This window comes from Amblyomma mixtum, chromosome 3 (assembly GCF_055824585.1).
Source record: "Amblyomma mixtum isolate Tamu chromosome 3, ASM5582458v1, whole genome shotgun sequence".
Classification (NCBI taxonomy): Eukaryota; Metazoa; Arthropoda; class Arachnida; order Ixodida; family Ixodidae; genus Amblyomma; species Amblyomma mixtum.
In genome coordinates this window covers 99,146,442-99,163,536 of record NC_143014.1, presented here as the reverse complement: position 1 = coordinate 99,163,536, position 17,095 = coordinate 99,146,442, and the positions used below count along the sequence as shown (strand labels likewise).

At 44.2% G+C, this 17,095-nt stretch overlaps 1 protein-coding gene across 1 annotated transcript in view; it reads left to right on the top strand.

Moving 5' to 3' along the window:
- Positions 1-16,829, top strand: part of LOC149351124 (uncharacterized) — a 30,360-nt gene extending 13,531 nt beyond the window's left edge. Inside the window, exons 5-10 of the mRNA XM_089580375.1 lie at positions 1,967-2,138; positions 7,103-7,274; positions 8,913-9,013; positions 9,311-9,455; positions 11,624-11,881; positions 16,500-16,829. Coding sequence (XP_089436501.1) covers positions 1,967-2,138; positions 7,103-7,274; positions 8,913-9,013; positions 9,311-9,455; positions 11,624-11,881; positions 16,500-16,636 — 985 coding nt within the window. The 3' untranslated portion in view covers positions 16,637-16,829. The remainder of the gene's footprint in view (positions 1-1,966; positions 2,139-7,102; positions 7,275-8,912; positions 9,014-9,310; positions 9,456-11,623; positions 11,882-16,499) is intronic.
- The last annotated feature ends 266 nt before the right edge of the window (positions 16,830-17,095 follow it).

The following is a 17,095-nucleotide window of genomic DNA, read 5'->3' as shown; positions in this document are numbered from 1 at the left end:
TTAGTATCCCCATGTCGGAAAAAAATGTCCGGCATGGACGTTGGTGACTGCCAAGCCTCGCAGCCGGAGCGGAAGGAGCGCGCAGATGGAATGTGGCGCCTTGAGGGAGAGGAGGCCCCACCTCCCACGCCGGAAATCCTCGTAGAAGCAACATACGTAGTCCACCCAGGTCACGTGACCTTGTGGCGCCAACACCCTGCCCACCGTATTGTGAGCAAACTGCGCAGCGTGACAGGTGGCAGTTGAATTAATGATGGGCCGCGAGAGATGACTCGGGAAGAGCAACCTGGATAGCGCAAGCCTCACCGGTGGTAGCACCTGCCAATGGAGAACAGTGGTGTACTGTTTAACCGCTGCATCACCATGTCATGAGTGGTATGAGGGTTCGCAGGGATCTATGAATGTAAAGTCAAGAGTAACCAATTCAGCATATATGGAAATTAACATTATCGCGTGATAACCTTAAGGAGGAGCTTAGCTGACCCCTCCAGTATTTAACAGTTCGCATTAGCGCAAATAATTCAGCCCTGCTTACTGGAAAGACCCGAAGCGAAAACTTAGCCTAGTTTATTTTTATTTCGAGCGTCTCAAGTTCGTTACTTGAGTAGATAGGAGTTTAGTGCAGTGTGTCAAGGTGGCATGAAAAAATGTAGGGTGGCTTTTTAAAGTGGGCGGCTGTGCGTATTAGGCTGCATGCAGTCGGCATTTTCAGCAATACCCGAGCCCCCACTGGCCGTTGCCCCCATTTTCATTACGTTGGTTCCATGTGCGGACTATCAGATGAGGAAAAGAAGTGAGAACGACAATTTGCTTGTGGAGGACAAGCTGTAGAGGGTGTTTGGGTCGTTAACAATTAAGTGCTAAAGGGAAATTAGCACTGGAGCTAACAATAGATAGAAACTGACTCATTGCCAGATATATTCAGTGTGGAGGGCTGAACTCTGGTTGAAGCTAACGTCCTTGCCCAGGATAGCGTTTCCCCAGGCATATTTACAGTGAAAGAAGAAATATCGCTCTCCGTTCAGCCAAGTTACTATAAATGTATCGACGATAAAATAAGTATTTTAAGTCCAGCTTTCTTGGACACCACTTCTAATTGTGAGGTAACTTCAGAATATTCAAAGGTACTGTTATGAACATATTGATGGGTATACTTCTAGAATTCAAGTGCAACAAAGACAGTGCACAGAATGGGTATATGGTATACGGTACAGGAAAGTGCACTTGTCCAGAATTTCTGGGTATGAGGGAATAAAACTCTATCCTCTGATCACGACACTGTTTCATGAAGAAGTGTGAGCGTTGCTGCACCTTCATTTCAGCCGCAATATTAACCAAACAGAAATCGATACACTTGCAGTTAGGTGCTGGCTTTGCTGCGTCATACACGTGCATCGAGGCGAAGAGCAAACTCACAAGCAAAATCAGCGCAAAAAGAACAATGAAAGTAAAAACAATAAATACCGTACTGATTTTTCGTTCCGCGTTGTATTTAGGGTGGCTTTTACGTTTCACAAAATTTCATCACAAACTAGTTCAATGAACTGCCCTGCTCCAAACAAACCAGCGTATCTCTCAGACAGTGACTACAGTACTAAATCAAGTGTTCTGCAGAACTCCGACGCTGCATAGAAAGAAGTGCAGCTTGTTAATACCGATAGGCAGTGTGGCTCAGCTTGCCTACTCTGCATGTCGGTGTACTGTTGACTTCCTTGTGCGATAGAGGAATTGCTGAGACAGTACTTGCTGCTCCACTGCCTACGTTATGAACTGTCACGGCAATTGGCGTAGCCTTATCATGGCGCGCACTCTGCGTTAGTCCCCACGATGTACTGTTGTCGTGCGTTGAACCCCTTTGCGGACTATGCAATGCGGTAAACTAAGATATGGGAAATTCGCTCAATCGCCATGCTGATTCTCATCAAAGACTTCGCTAGCTCACATGCGCGCTTCCTTTCCCCGGCAGGTACGAGAGGACAAGTGTGGTCGACCAAGATGATGTGCTGCTGGGAACAGCGCCCTTTACGCACGTGTCCGGGCTACTTTTCAACAACGCCGTATTCGCGCATGGGGCGTGCCTGGTGATCGTCCGAAGTCTCGAGCCGAGTGATATCTTGCCGGCCATCGAAAAATATAAGGTACTGGTATGGGAGAGCCATTCCGGAAACGCATAAATAGGGCCCTCTGTTTACATCATTTTATATAATTCACGACTTCAAAGGCTAGAAATACGGCACTGTTTGCGGATAATGGGGAGGAATAGGGTTTTGTAGAATTATTACCATAATTCAAATTCAATTCGCTTGTTCCCATTAATGCAAGAAATTAACGCAACGCGTATTGACCTCCTGGGGACATAAAAGACTTATTTTCCACACACAAAAAAAATGGCCTGGACACGAGCCTCACTAAGTTAACATTTTCCAGTTTACATGTTTCCGGCGTTTTCTTTATTTTGTTTTTTGAAGTGTTCATTAGACCTTGCACGATTTTGCTCTTTACTTTAACCGGGATATTGTTCTGCCGACGTTATAGGTTCCGCGCGGAATGCTCAGCGACCTGAGAGCAGCGTGTGTAAACATTATAGAGTTTTCAAAACTTCCTAGAGGAAAAAGAGGCACTGCTATCGTTCATCCAACGTGACTAGCAGCAGGAATGCCGGAAAGTGTACATACAGCATGTGAAAGGTCTTCGTATTTGGTTCGGCTGTGTTTGGTAAAGAACATGGTTTCAAATGCTATAGTACGACTTTTTTCGAGGGAACCCTGAAAGCAACGGTTTGCTAATTTCCATTTGAGCCTAATGCCAACATTCACTTGCATTAATTTATTAAAAAGGTAAAAAAACGCTTTAGTAAGTGAATTTATTCTGCACAGAGTGGAGAGCATATCGGCGTAGCAATCATTCCGCGGCATAATCCACGTGTTTGGCTCAACATTAGCCAATTCAAATCAAGCTCTCCTTCTTGGAATTCCCGTAGCGGACGAAGCGCACTCGAAGAAGCTCGCATAGGCTGACGCGTCTTTCCTCTGGACAATATTGAGGCGCTATGTCTCACATGAGCAGCAGACGACACAGTAAGGAGGGGTGCTGCGGTTTTGTGCGTAATGATGCTGATGATGTGACCAAGAAGGAGCTCGTGGCCATACCACGCGCACAATAGCGGCCGCTTCACGGAGCTTCGAAGAAGATGAACAACAAATGGGAACCAACAAGGCTTTGCGAATCGTGCGGGGAAGTTGTATTTCTAGAGCATTACATGGTCTCCTGCCGGCAGTTCTCACTTCAGCGGTGGACTTACCTACAGAAGGGCTGTTTTAATCCCTGCTCTTCTCTCCTTCGGTACGTGCGCCATGGGTTAAATGCTAAATCCGGTTTGCGAGTTTCTTCACGACTTCAAAAAAGAAAGAGCTCTTTAATGAAAAGCAGAGATTTTAGCCGGCGTCAACATTCGCTGACATGCTACTCTGCGTAGGGGAGGGAATAGGAGAGTAAAGGTGGAAGGAGGGTGGTAGAAAAGAGAGCGGTCATTAAGAGGGTTGCAACGCAATAGTTCATTGCATGATGGCTTCTTTGGATGTGACCAAAGTCAAGTTCTCGGCATGTACGGCAGGGTGATCAAGTGTTGGGCAGTTTAGAGTATGTGTAAAACACCAATAGCGTCTAAATAGGCAAATAAGAATATCATTGGACGTCGGTGCTGTATGTAGCAGCCTGAAGGAGCTAAATAGAGTCCACTGTGAGTGGCACTTGGGTGACAGACTGCATGCATTGTTCGTATTTCACACGTTCGTTGTCGTATGCTGGACATTCGAAAAGAACATCAAGCACAGTCTCAACTGAGCCGCAGTTGTCACAATACGGACTGTCTGCTTGCTTGAAGCGGTTTCGTAGACTGTTCGTAAACGCAACATTAAGACGAAGGCGATGATAAATTGTTTCCAGATGACGCGGAAGCCCGAGTGGTAGTCTTGATTTGAGCTGTGGGTCGATGGCATGGAGAGAGAGGTAATGAAGACTTGGGCGAGTTCCAGACACGGTTCTTTTCATCCTTGGCATATCGTTTGGCGATTTGCGACGCTTCTGATTTTGTGAAGAAGATGCTGTTGTAGTTACGGTGCTGTAGACCTTTGAGGGCCGCTTCGTCTGCTCTCTCGTTGGCCAGGATGCCGCAGTGAGCTGGAATCCACTGAAAAATTATACAGTGGCCTTCAGCAACAGCCAAGTGGTGCAGGTAACCAGTGTAATGAGAAATGGGCTGGTGCTTTGTTCTCTTCAGTAGATTGGACAAGATTTGTAGCGCTCCTTGCGAGTCCGTGAACATTACCCGCTGTCGTTCACCAGGAAATGCACGTTGATGGACTCTCTTTTCGAGCCCCGAATTCAATGCGAGCCGAGGAAGTAGCGATAGCGCTTGCTGCCGCCCACGCCAATTCGAGAATCATCATTACGGACTCCCGAAAAGCATGTGATCATTACTTGGCAGGGGAGATCTCCCCCTTAGCTGCTTGCATTCTAAGACGGACTGCCACTGATCCAACACCCAAAAGAATCATTTGGGCTCCTGGCCACCAGGGCTTACGAGGTAATGAGGCCGCTGACGCGGCTGCCCGAGCGCTTACTCACCGGGCTCCTCATCCCAGCTCTTCTGGCTCGGAGACTAACCAGCCGCTGCTGCGATTCAAGGAAATTATAACGCATTATAGCGACATCCACCGCCTTTTCCCGGCCCCTGCAAAGGGGCTGAGTAAGACGGAGGAGCGAACTTTAAGGCGCCTGCAGACAGGTACTCTACTCTGTCCTGCAATCTTAAAGCATTACGATCCTAACACGGATGGGCGATGCCCACACTGTGGGGAGACCTGTGATATCTTCCACATGGTGTGGGCATGTACTCAAAATCCCCACCTCCCCCCTTCCCCTACCCCTTCCAGAGAGGCATGGGAGACTGCCCTTCTCAACTGCTCCTCGCTTGAGTCCCAAAGGGCTCTGGTGAAACGGGCTAGAGACGGGGCATTGTCATGCGGTGTCCCGGACTAGGGACGCCGACCATGTAGCGTGGCCACTCTGTGGCTCCCAAACTCTATTTCAGAAATTAAAAGTTTTCACCACCACCACCAGCGTCCTGGGTTCTGGCGCAGGATATAGGAGACAGCTTCTTTTATTCCGTATAGCTCTGCTGTGGTGGAGGATGTCCTACGCTGTAGTCACCATGGAAGCATTTGGCCTGATGAGGGCACATAAAGACCACATGATGAGGAGTCGTGAGAAGTTGAGCCATCAGTGAAGATGCGTGTGTCTTGTGAATACTGCTCAGCTAAGTAGTTCAGAGCAGCTTGTAGCAGCGCAGCTTCCGGCATGCCGTTCTTCGCAGTGACATCCGGTATGAACTGTTTGATTACAAAAGGTGAGAGAGACCAAGGAGCAAAAGTTGGAGCCATTAGTTTACGTGACTGACTGATGGCAGGGCGATGCAATAGCTGCACAGCTTGACCAAAGTCGGAATTGATGTGTGTTATATGGACTCGGTGCAGGAAATGTTTATTCCCTTGAAGTAGCGGCATATTTCGTTGCTAACTGTTGCATTCTAGTCTTGCTTTTGTTTGTTCCTATTATTCCCGAGCACTTCTGTGATTTCCTGTTCTTTTTCAGTTCTTTTTCGGTTCTGTTCTAATTCTGTTTGTGTAAGGAGAAATCATGCATGGACCTTCAAACAAGTGCAATCAATGTCATTGACACTCATCACCACACCCTAGCTAATCACCCCTCGTAGGTATGTGTCATGTCAAAAGAGGACTGCAGTGCCGGAGTGCCCAGTTGCGAGTTTGAGACTGGAGCTGCGCAGCTTCTAGCCCCGCTGCCATGTTGAGGCCCTCTAAAGTACAAACCCCATTGCAAGAGCAGATTCTAGAGGAACAATACAAGAGTCAAAATACAAAATGGCGGCGGCAACGGCTCCAGAGACCTGGAGCGGCGTGCAGAACAGAATCGAGCATGGCTAAAGCGCACTCCGAACGTGCTGCGCATTGCGCTGCCATCGCTGGTATACAAAGAAAGAACGGCGCAATACGGACCTTGAGATGAAGCAGCGGAAAGTCAACGCGACCAGAGAGTGAAGTACGAGTATTCGGGCAGAAAATGAGTCCGCGAACAATGGCCTAGGGGTGTTCTCTGTATTTACGTTGCATTGTGCAGTGCATTACGCCGGTCTGCTTGGGCGGGCACCGAAATCGTGTGGAAGAGCGGGTCTTCAGAAGAGCTGTCACAGTCGCAACTCTCGCTGTCAACCATAAGCGTCGCGTAAGGTGTTGCTAATTTGTACAGCCTTCGCCTCTGGCTCATATATGCTGATCGCCCTTATCCTGAACAGCAACCACGTTTCGAGACACGGCAGTTGAAATAGGCGTATGATTATGAGATCAATTCTGGACGAACCTTTCTTACAATACGTCCAGGGTCGCTGCTAATTGTCATGCCCGTAAGGAAATTACGGCACTTGACTAGGTTTCTGGAAAAACAGTTTTTTTTTAAGTTACTCGGGATGAAAAAAAAAATAGAGAAACAAGGTATTACATAAATAAAAAAGGAGCCCTACATGCTAACCAGAAGTGGCTTAATAGGCTGGTTGAATTTTGTTGTTTTATACTAGCACATCAGGAACAAAAACTTAGTTCTCGTCATTAGAGCTTCGTAACAGGCAGCAGGCGAGAAACATTTTCTTTTTCTCCATGACGGGCTTTATTTTTGGGCTGTTTTGCCTTCAAGCACGAAATTTGTAGTGTCTCAAACAAGAAAAAAAAAAGGAGGGGGGCAAGGTTCCTTATTACTCGCGTGTAAAAATTCCTTTCATGAATGAGCATCGAAAATTTCTCTGCCAATATCGAGAATCTACGTAGGCGAAGTAGCCTGAATGCTAAAATTTTGAAGTTTCTTGCCTTAATACTCGCTTAGCTGAAAAAGCTAAAAATTCTTTCTCCAATGTGTTTGTTTTATTCTGAGGCGAACTGTGGCCATTTCCTCTACATCGAAAGCCATTTATGTGCGTTGCGTTGTCGTTCTTTTTATTTCGGTAATTTTACATCTTGCGTTGCTGCCATTTCAGGGGACCCTCATGTTCCAGTTTCCAACGTTTCTTAAGAAGATGGTTCGAAGTCCGCTGCTCGAAAAATACGACGTAAGCAGCATAAAGAAAATCTATGTGGGAGGAAGTGCTACGCCATCCGTGATCGTCGAAGAGACGGTGCGAAAATTCAACCTCGAGCATTTTGGACAAGGTAGAAGCAATGCTTCCTATCTTCGCTGATCTCCGCAACAAACGAACGCTTCGAGTTTAGAAACGGTCCTTTATTACGGCGCTCCGTGTAATGAAGACATTTAGTAACTTTATGACGAATCTCAGTATGTGTAGTCTTTAGTACTTGTGGTGCACTGAAAATGCAGGCGCAGAGGCAACAGCGTGGCTTAGGCGACGCTTTAACCATGTATGAGCTGCACGGCTGCATACATTGTAGTTGCAGCGTACTACTGGTAGTCGTCTGAGGTAGCATGCAATCTCATCCTTACAGGCCACAACAGCAGCCGCTCAATTCCAAACGGCAGCAAACGTCATAATCCAGGTTGTGGCGTGTAGCCTGTCGTGAGAAACGACGCCAGCGTACGACATTTGGCGATATTCACTGTTGACTCACAGTATCAACGTATCAGCGTATTCACGAATCAGTGTATCAATATCTGTAGTAAAATGTAGGGCGGAATATGTCACTGATGCCCGACACAGCATATTCTCAGTAAGCGCATCTGCGCAGCGCAGCTTCCGAAACTTAGCAGTTTCAAGTCTCATATAACCTCATTTAATTTCCTCTGGCTCCTCCTGCTTGTAAGGAATCCTCCATAATTAGAGCAGATAAGTGCAATGCAACTCTTGTTGTCGATCTTTCTGTTGTCATGACAAAAAAAAAACAGCACAGCGTAAAGGGACCCGCCGCGACAAGCGCAGTGCACTAACTAATTCAACAGATAGATGGAGTTCTTTATGCGGAAACGACAAAATAAAAGGAGCCCCATTTCATGCCTCGTAGGCACACATGAATAAATACCTGCTAACCTTTAAAGTCAAAAACAAATACCTTGCTTTACAAACGTTATGGAAGGGGTAGTCACGGTTTCGGCGCCCTGTTCTGCTGTGACCTTGTGGCCTTTTAAAGTCTATCTTGAAATCTCACTTTCGATCTCACAGCAAATGTCGCTTTTACTAAGCAAGGCCTCCAGTCGTAACTTGTGCAGGTGGTTTTAAAATTCTCTCTGGAGTTTATACTTTCACTCTCTAGTAGCCGATGCAATATAGGCTATTTGAGAGCGGAATTTCGTAGACGACTTCGGGACATTTTCACAAATTTGCGCACGTCTCGCGCAGAGCAGTCGCAAGTTTTCTGGCTTCCTTCGTCGTTCACCATTTTATACAGCCCTTTCAGGTTGCTAGAGGCAGAGAAAATCAGTTATACTATCCGAGTTAAACAAGTAGTGCGTCACAGCCGGAGCACAAGTCACAGCTAAATCCTCCGAGGAGGTTGGAAGGAAAGCTTTAATAAAAAATACAATGTATTGCTTTATTATAAACAAAAGCAAATAAAATACCGTTCTAAACTTTCTTCAATCCCGTATTGCTAAGACCTAAATATATCAATAAGTAGTCCACAGTGACAAAGTTTGTTCCATAAATTCGCTTCTCATTACGCGCAAGTGCCCGTGAAAGTCGTACTGGTAACATGGATAATCTGCGGAAGCGTTTGCCCAAGTAAGTACATTTGCTGTTTCATCATATTCATATTAAGTAATAAAGAATGAAGGAGCGCTTACAATATCATATTTTGCAAACACAGATATTCAAATGATTTATTATTATTTTTTTACAGCATACAGCTTGTCAGAAAGTTTTGGTTCCGGGATGATTTCACATCGCAACTGCAAAGATTATGAGTCTGTGGGCACCGCAACCACCCTGACAGACATAAAGGCGAGTGATTCTTCTTTGATATTGTATGGTGAAAAAAATTAGCTCACGATTTTGAAAAGGGGCGCCGGCGCAATTTCATCTTCAAAGCCAGAGTGCAGTTCTGTTGCCTGTAGAAAATGGGAGGAAAATGGGAAAATGGGCCAAGAGCCCCATTGGAAAAAAACAATGAAAACTGAACCAGAACAAACGTGGCAACTTGAAGTGAATGGAATTAAAGCGCAGATTTTTTCCTTGGTTGTCTTTTATTCGGTCTTATTTTTCTACTTCCATTGAGGAGCATCCAAATGTTCCACCCAGATTGTAGACGTCAACACTGGCGTGAAGCTGGGTCCCCGACAAACTGGAGAAATACGTATTAGGAGTAAATCATGCGTCCGAGGCTACCTCAACAACCCTGAAGCAACGTCTAGTCTCTACGACGATGATGGGTTTCTTCGGTCCGGTAAGTTCGTGCTGCATGGAACCACTTTCAAGCAATGTAGCCGCGGCTGTCTATTTTCCCGTGTTGTTTCGCTTTACTCGTTAGTTTGTCGTGAATTTTTATATTCAGCTATGAGTACGCATAGAAATACTAGTGGTTTGAAACTTTTAAAGAAAAAAGAAAGCAATAAAAACGATGCTGCAATACCGAAATACGCAAAATTAGGTTTAGTTGCATTTATGTGTACGTACAATGTTGAGGAGCTGCTGACTGTAAACGTATAATAAAATGAGACATAAAAGGCGGCCCGCTCGCGTCGCGCAGTACATCATGTGTTCATCAACGCAGTGCGCACTTTTTCAAACGCAGGAAAAAAAAAATACGCATATAATGCAATGAAGCACCGTAACAGTCCAATTATTGATGCTTGACCAGCAGGCGCTGTCTCTGCAACTGCCACACCCATTGTTAATCAAGCGGTGGTGAACAGAATTTGGTGTGGCATTGCCATGCAACGCCTGAAAAATAAACAAAGCACGAGAACGGAGTTATGCATGCGACACCCAACTCGCTGGATTTACTAACGACATATTTTCCGCAGTAGACGCAGGCTTACAGGTTGACGCAGTATATTTAGACTTTTCTGAAGCTTTTGACTGCGTTCCCCACCACAGGCTCTTAAACAAATTGACAAACTTAAATCACCATCCAAAAGTTATTTCATGAATAAAACAGTTCCTCTACAATAGAAAACAATTAACCTCTGCCAACGGCTTTAACTCGTCTTCTGTCCCCGTAGCATCTGGAGTCCCCCAGGGCAGTGTACTTGATCCTCTGCTTTTTTCAATTTTTATTAACGATCTACCCAAGTGTGCATCGTCTCGAATTAGGTTATTCGCGGACGATTGTGTTAGATATCGTAAAATTACTAATGAAACCGACCGTCATTCCCTTCAAACTGATCTTCACGCTGTAACGGCTTAGTGTTCCTCCTGGCTAATGTCTCTAAATGAATCTAAAACAAATTAATTTCGTTTACTAACCGTTCCACTGGAATTCCTATAGCCTACTTCCTCAATAACTATAGCGTGGAACTTACAACAACTTACAAGTACCTTGGAGTTCACTTTCAGTCTGGCCTAACTTGGCATTACCATATTAACACAATTTTAGCAACAAAAAAATGGCGCACTTGGCCTTTTTAGGCGTAATATGAAACACGCGCTTTCACACTAAAGAAAACTTGCTTACATCCCGCTAATCTGCTCGAAAGTTGAGTACGCTTCTGCCATATGAGAGAGAGAGAGACTTTAATGAATAATGGAGAGGGCTTCTGCCATATGGGATCCTCAACAAGCATACGTCATAACCAACATTGAATCCCTGCAAAACCGTGCTGTTCGCTTCATCTTTTCAGATTATTCCCGCTTCACCAGTGTCACAGCATTAAAACAACGTTCCGAGTTGGAACCACTATCATGTCGACGCCATTTCGCTCGCCTAACCTTACTTCACAAATTGTATCACCATCCCACCCTCCACTATGACTTCTTTTTGCCGCATCCTGCAGTCTTTCCTCGCCGTGACCACGATAACAAAATAAAACGCATGACATGTCATTCATCGCTTTACGGGAAATCATTCATTCCTCGCGCCATAATAGACTGGAATAACCTGCCATCACACATAGCTACTGAGGTTAACTTACAATCCTTTCAGCATTCCTTAAAGAAAACCATGAACTAACATATTTCGTTTTTTTTTTGTGTCATGTGCATTTACTGATTATTTTATTCTGCGTTGTTTTTGTTTTATTTGTGCACATTACTTGCTTTATTCCATACTTCGTTATTGCATGTAATTTATTTCAAGTGTCTGTGCCATATTTTCATGATTGTACCCCCCCCCCCCACACACACACACTATATAATACCCTCGCACGATGGCTCTTAGGGGTATTGTAGATATAATAACAGCTGGTATATTGTACTGTACGATCACTTATGTCTGCAAACGCTATCGATTGCAAACATTTTCGCCAAGTCTGATAATCAGCTGCTTTACGCCACGCATTTTTTTTTCTTCAGATGATGCTCAAATGGTTAGCGCAGTAATTGCGTAATAGGCGTGCAAGAGTAGGCCTCAGTACATCGGGAGTTCGTCTTGCATGATGCGCTCCGTGCGCCCAGGGGACATCGGCTACTACAACGAACGGGGCGAGTTCTACGTGGTGGACCGCATCAAGGAGATGTTCAAGTGCATGGACCAGCAGGTGGCGCCCTCCGAGCTCGAGGACATGCTGCTGAAGCACGAGGCCGTCAAGGATGCGGCCGTGGCTGGCGTGCCACACCCCGAGTTCGGCGACGCGCCCAGGGCATTCGTCGTGCTGCGCCAGGGCTACGCGGCGAGCGAGGGGACCGCCGCCGAACTGCGAGCGCTAGTCTCCGGTGAGTATGAGGGTACCTTGGTCAGCGACAAACTGCAGCGCCGATTTCCTCTCCATAGAGGACTGCGTTGGCAGTTGCCGAGGTCCTGAAACATCCTTCGCTAATGGCGCAGTTTCTTTGAGGCTTTTTCTCTCGACACTTCCCGAGTGTTCGAAAGCCATAGAAGCAGGCGCGCCAGCGCTGTAGGCGATGACGCAAATGAGCAGTCACCACCGAATCATACGCCAGTCTTCTTCGTCTTTTTTATTCTTGTAGAATTTAATGCTGCTATCTTCGCGTATAAGAGAACGGCCAGCAGTGGTATTTTGTTTCGTTGACGTAACGTAAGTCACTCTTATGGAAAGGCGACGAAAATATGGCGAGATGAAACAATACGCACGGATGGGCCAAGAATTGTTTCAGGGGCCTTATAACTAGAAGCAGATAGACCTCCATGAGATGTAGACCTCAGCCGAATCGTTTAGGTCTGCAACGTGAAGCACCGACTGTTTTAAATTGGAATGCATACCCTTGGTCACTTATCTTCAAGTCACGCATTTGTCTTTAGAAGTGCACAGTGCATCACCTTCGGTATGGGAAAAAGACGAAAAAAAAATCCTGAAAGTTGAGTAAAAGGGTTCTCCCTGGCAGTGATTTAGAGCATCAGGGGTTCCATAAGCTTCACATTACATGACTGAAATGCAAACCATGTGTCCTGAAGACTTTTTGTAAGCCTGGTTTACTTGTGAAGGTGACGTCTATGTTATTCCGACGTACAAGTGTTTCTATTTGAACCGATCCATAAGAAGGGGAGGTGGTGTTTCAATGTTAGTTTCAAATCTTATGGAATCAGAAATGCTGCCTGAATTTTGTTGTATTACACCCCATTACGAAGTCCTGGCAGTCAAGTCTGGCACAAGGATATTTTGTGTCTGCTATCGTCCACCGGGTAGCAGTTCTGCTGAGCTCTTTTTATTTCTTGATTCATTCCTAGAATTTGTTAACATCAACCAATATCAGTTAATTTTAGGTGGCGATTTTAACATTGACATGCTGGCCAACAATAACACAACAACCGAGTTCAATACTTTGCTTAACGTTCACTCCTGTGAAAACGTCATCATGTCACCTACACGGATTACGACAGAATCAGAAACACTTTTAGATCTGTTCATAACAAACTTCAAAACAGAAAGCTTGAAATCTGGCACCATCGCTTATGCTCTAAGTGATCACATGCCAATATTCATATCTGTCAATCTCACTCTGAATTCTCAACGACAACCAGACCAAACATCCTTTTATCGAGTTATAAATGATCACACGTTATGCCAGTTTAAGGAACGCTTATCTATTGTTAACTTGGAACATGTTCTTGAGGAAAGCGACCCTGATGAAGCTTACGAAAAATTTTTAGAGACATTTACTGACATTTATAATGCTTCCTTTCCACTGAAGAAATTCTCCCAATCAAAGAAAAGTAAGAAACCATGGGTCGACAAGGACATGTTGCAGTTGATAAAAAAACGAGATAAACTTTATAGACTGTTTTTGCAAAGTAGGTGCCCTGAAGAGCTGAAAACGTTCAAAAAGTTTAGGAACTTCGTCACAAAGCAACTTCGCGTCGCTAAAAAGCAATATCTTTATAACCGCTTTAATTCAACTGCTGGACAATCTGAAAAAGTTTGGAAGGTTTTAAAATCTATCCTCGCTAATTCTTCTGAACCGACCACAAAAATTATTCATGAAGGGATTGAACTAAAAGGTGCTGATCTAGCAGATGCCTTTAATGACTACTTTCTTTCCTTTGCTGACACATCAAGCGGCGACGTAAATCTGTCCTATATGAGTGCCCGAAATGGTAAAACAATATTTCTAACACCGGTTACAGTAAATGAAGTAATTACAGAATTTTTATCGCTTAATAATAGTAAAGCTACAGACGCGTCAGGTTTCCAGATACAGCCCATAAAATTTACCATCGACATTCTTGCACCTTGCCTCGCCCATATCTTCAACCTCTCCTTGGTTTCCGGAGTTTTCCCGCGTCTTATGCAAAGGGCAAAAGTGACAGTAGTGCATAAAAAAGGAAACAAAAATGAAATGGCAAACTATCGCCCGATATCAATCTTACCTGTATTTTCTAAAGGCCTCGAAAAAGTTATTCTTAAACGACTATCCTGCTTCACTGAAAGATATAACATTATCACTAACGCTCAATATGGCTTTCGTAAAAACAGATCGACTGAGTTAGCTCTCCTTGCTCAGAAAGAATTCATACTAAAACATTTTGAGTCAAAAAACATGGTACTTGGATTATTTTTAGATTTTTCAAAGGCGTTTGACCTTGTTAATCACTCTGTGCTGCTTAAAAAATTAGATCACTACGGTATTAGAGGCATAGCCCATATGCTGATTTCCTCATACTTGCGACATAGGTCTCAGTTTGTCAGTATTGCTGGTGAATGCTCCCATTTGAAAGCGGTAGCTTCTGGCGTTCCGCAAGGAAGCATTTTGGGTCCGTTTCTTTTTGTTCTTTACGTCAATGATATTGTCCGCATTGATAGCACTGCTAAGTATATAATTTACGCAGATGACACTAGTCTGTTTTTTTCGGGTACTTCAACTGCTGATCTTGCAAATCGAGCTAATAAAACCTTAAAAGCAATAAATACTTGGACGGTTGATAATCACTTAAGAATTAACGTTAGTAAAACGGCAGCAGTCATGTTTCACCCACGTCACAAACACTTTGAACTACCTCTAATTGAATTAAACAATACCAGAATAGAGTTTGTGCAGTCTGTTAAAACTCTGGGCGTTTACTTTGCAGCAGATATGTCATGGAATGACCATATTAATTACGTAGTTCAGAAACTTTCCAGAACAGTTGGTATCATGCGCCGCAATTGCTTTAATTTTCCTATTTCAGTCAACATGTTACTTTACCACTCTTTGTTCTCTTCTATAGCCAACTACGGATGTATGGTGTGGGCAACAACAACAGCTGAAAATATTAACAAACTCACAGTGTTACAAAAACGAATTATACGCATTGCATGTAAAGTGCCATATTTCTTCCACACTGCGAGCCTTTTCCATCGACACAACGTCATACCAATGAAGTCCATGTATAACTATAGGCTGTGCTATAAATATAAACTCGCCATAATGAAAAATGATGACTCCTTACTTACACTGGCTGGGCTAGAGCAAAGCAGAACTCTGTATAATACCCGCGCAGCAGAACCTTGGAATGTTAAGAAATGCCGCACAAACTATGGCAAACAAATGTTGCAGCATACCTTACCGACACTTCTGAACCAGTTGTACTGCCACAAGAATCTTGATCTATCCAATATTTCTCTGAAAGAATTGCCCCAAATGTTCATGTAGTTTTTTTTTCTTCCTATTACCACTTTGAGTGCACCTGTCAATTTTGCTGTCATTTACTTTCTCCTCCCTGTGTTTGCCTTTATAGCCTCTTTGATCTAATGTAGTTCTTCTTTCTTTTATAAGCACAATGTACTGCGTATTGAAAGTACATGTCTCATTCTCTGTACCGAACATACTTTACTTACATTTTGTTTGATGTCGTACTCCGCCACCGTCAATGCTGCACTGTAAGAGGAAGCCAGGACCTCTCAAGCTGTCTATACAGCTTTTTCCCTGGCTGTCCTCGCAACACCCAGTTGCGGAAATAAACCTTCAAACCTTCAAACCTTCAAATATCAGACTATGCAGCTTCAAACCAAATGTATTTGTCAAGTGAGTGCTTGACGGATCGAGGGATCGCATACTTCTTTTCCAGTTCTTTTTCGCTCGCATATTTCCGATTTTACCATTTTTCAGTGTTCTTGCTTGCGTCCTTGCCTGCCTCGTCACCACTGCGTGACAGTATATTACGTACTACAAGATCCGTCTACATGAAAGAAAGTTGGAAAATATTATTGACTGCGTTCACTAGTAAACATAAAAATAACCTCCGGTTGTGACATGAAGGGTGCTAAATTCGTCTGAAATGACGATGGCACTGCTATAGTAGGATAGAACTTAAAAAAAAAAAACATTTGCAACAATTAACTACGGTCCGCGGCGTCCTGTATTACTTCGCTGACCAATGACCACAGCAAACGAAATCATCTATTTGATTTTGACTATATTAAACAGGCCAGAGGCATAAAAGTTCTTGACCTGATATTTTTGTTGGCGGTCAGCTTCTTCTGTGGCTGCAAGAAAAATTTTAGCAACTGACTGCTTTTTAGTCAGGGAAGAATTCTGTGCGGTGGTCCAGAATGGAGGCGGAGCTTCGCTGCAGGCTTAAGTTGTATCCGACTATAGCTTTAGCACACTTCAAGAAAAAGCCCGGAGTTCTGTATGAACACAAGTGTGTACATAACTTTTGAAACGGTTGGCTCATTCGCGCAACACAAGATTTAATGTAATGTAAATTGCAATATAATGTAAATTTAATGTAAAATTCTTGGCTTACCTAACTGGCAAGGTGTGTTGTTTGTATTTCTTCCGAAGTTCGCGAGTGAAGTTGGACTTGTAGCGCAAGCTCGTATTTTTTGGGGGGGTGCTATCCTTTATCGTAAAAAAAACTGAAATTTTTTTTCGTGCATCCTTCGTGCTGCAGCCAAAGTCGCCCGGCACAAACACCTTCACGGAGGAGTGGAATTTGTGTCCAGCATCCCCAAGTCTGACACTGGCAAAAACCTGCGCAGAGACCTTCGGGACGCCTACTTGCAGCGCCAGGCCGTCCGGGGTCTCTGAGTTCTCTGTGGCCCCAACTGCACGGGCTGGGGTGCAGAGGAAGAAAATGCAAAGTCGCTTCCCTGCAAATCATGCTTTTATTCAAGTTCACACTTATATAGGCTGAAAAATGAGGACCCTCACTTCGCTTCATACTTTGCACATCGAAATGTATTTCTGATTCTACTGAAAATAAATGAGTCCTAAGCTGCAACCGAACACAATCTGATTCAGTTGGATTGATTAATTGCTTGTTGTAACTCGTAATGAATGTTCTGAGGATACACAAATGGCATTAACTTGGGTGCGGTTGTGCGCCTTGTGCGGTCATTATGCGGTTAAAACAAGACAGCGTTACATTTTGCAAGAATGCAACTTAACTATTATTGCCAAAGGCCGCAAAGTGCATGCAGGGATTTTTTTTTTCTCTTCGGTAACTAAGTTGCCCCCAGCGATTATTTTTGAACAGCCCCAGCTACG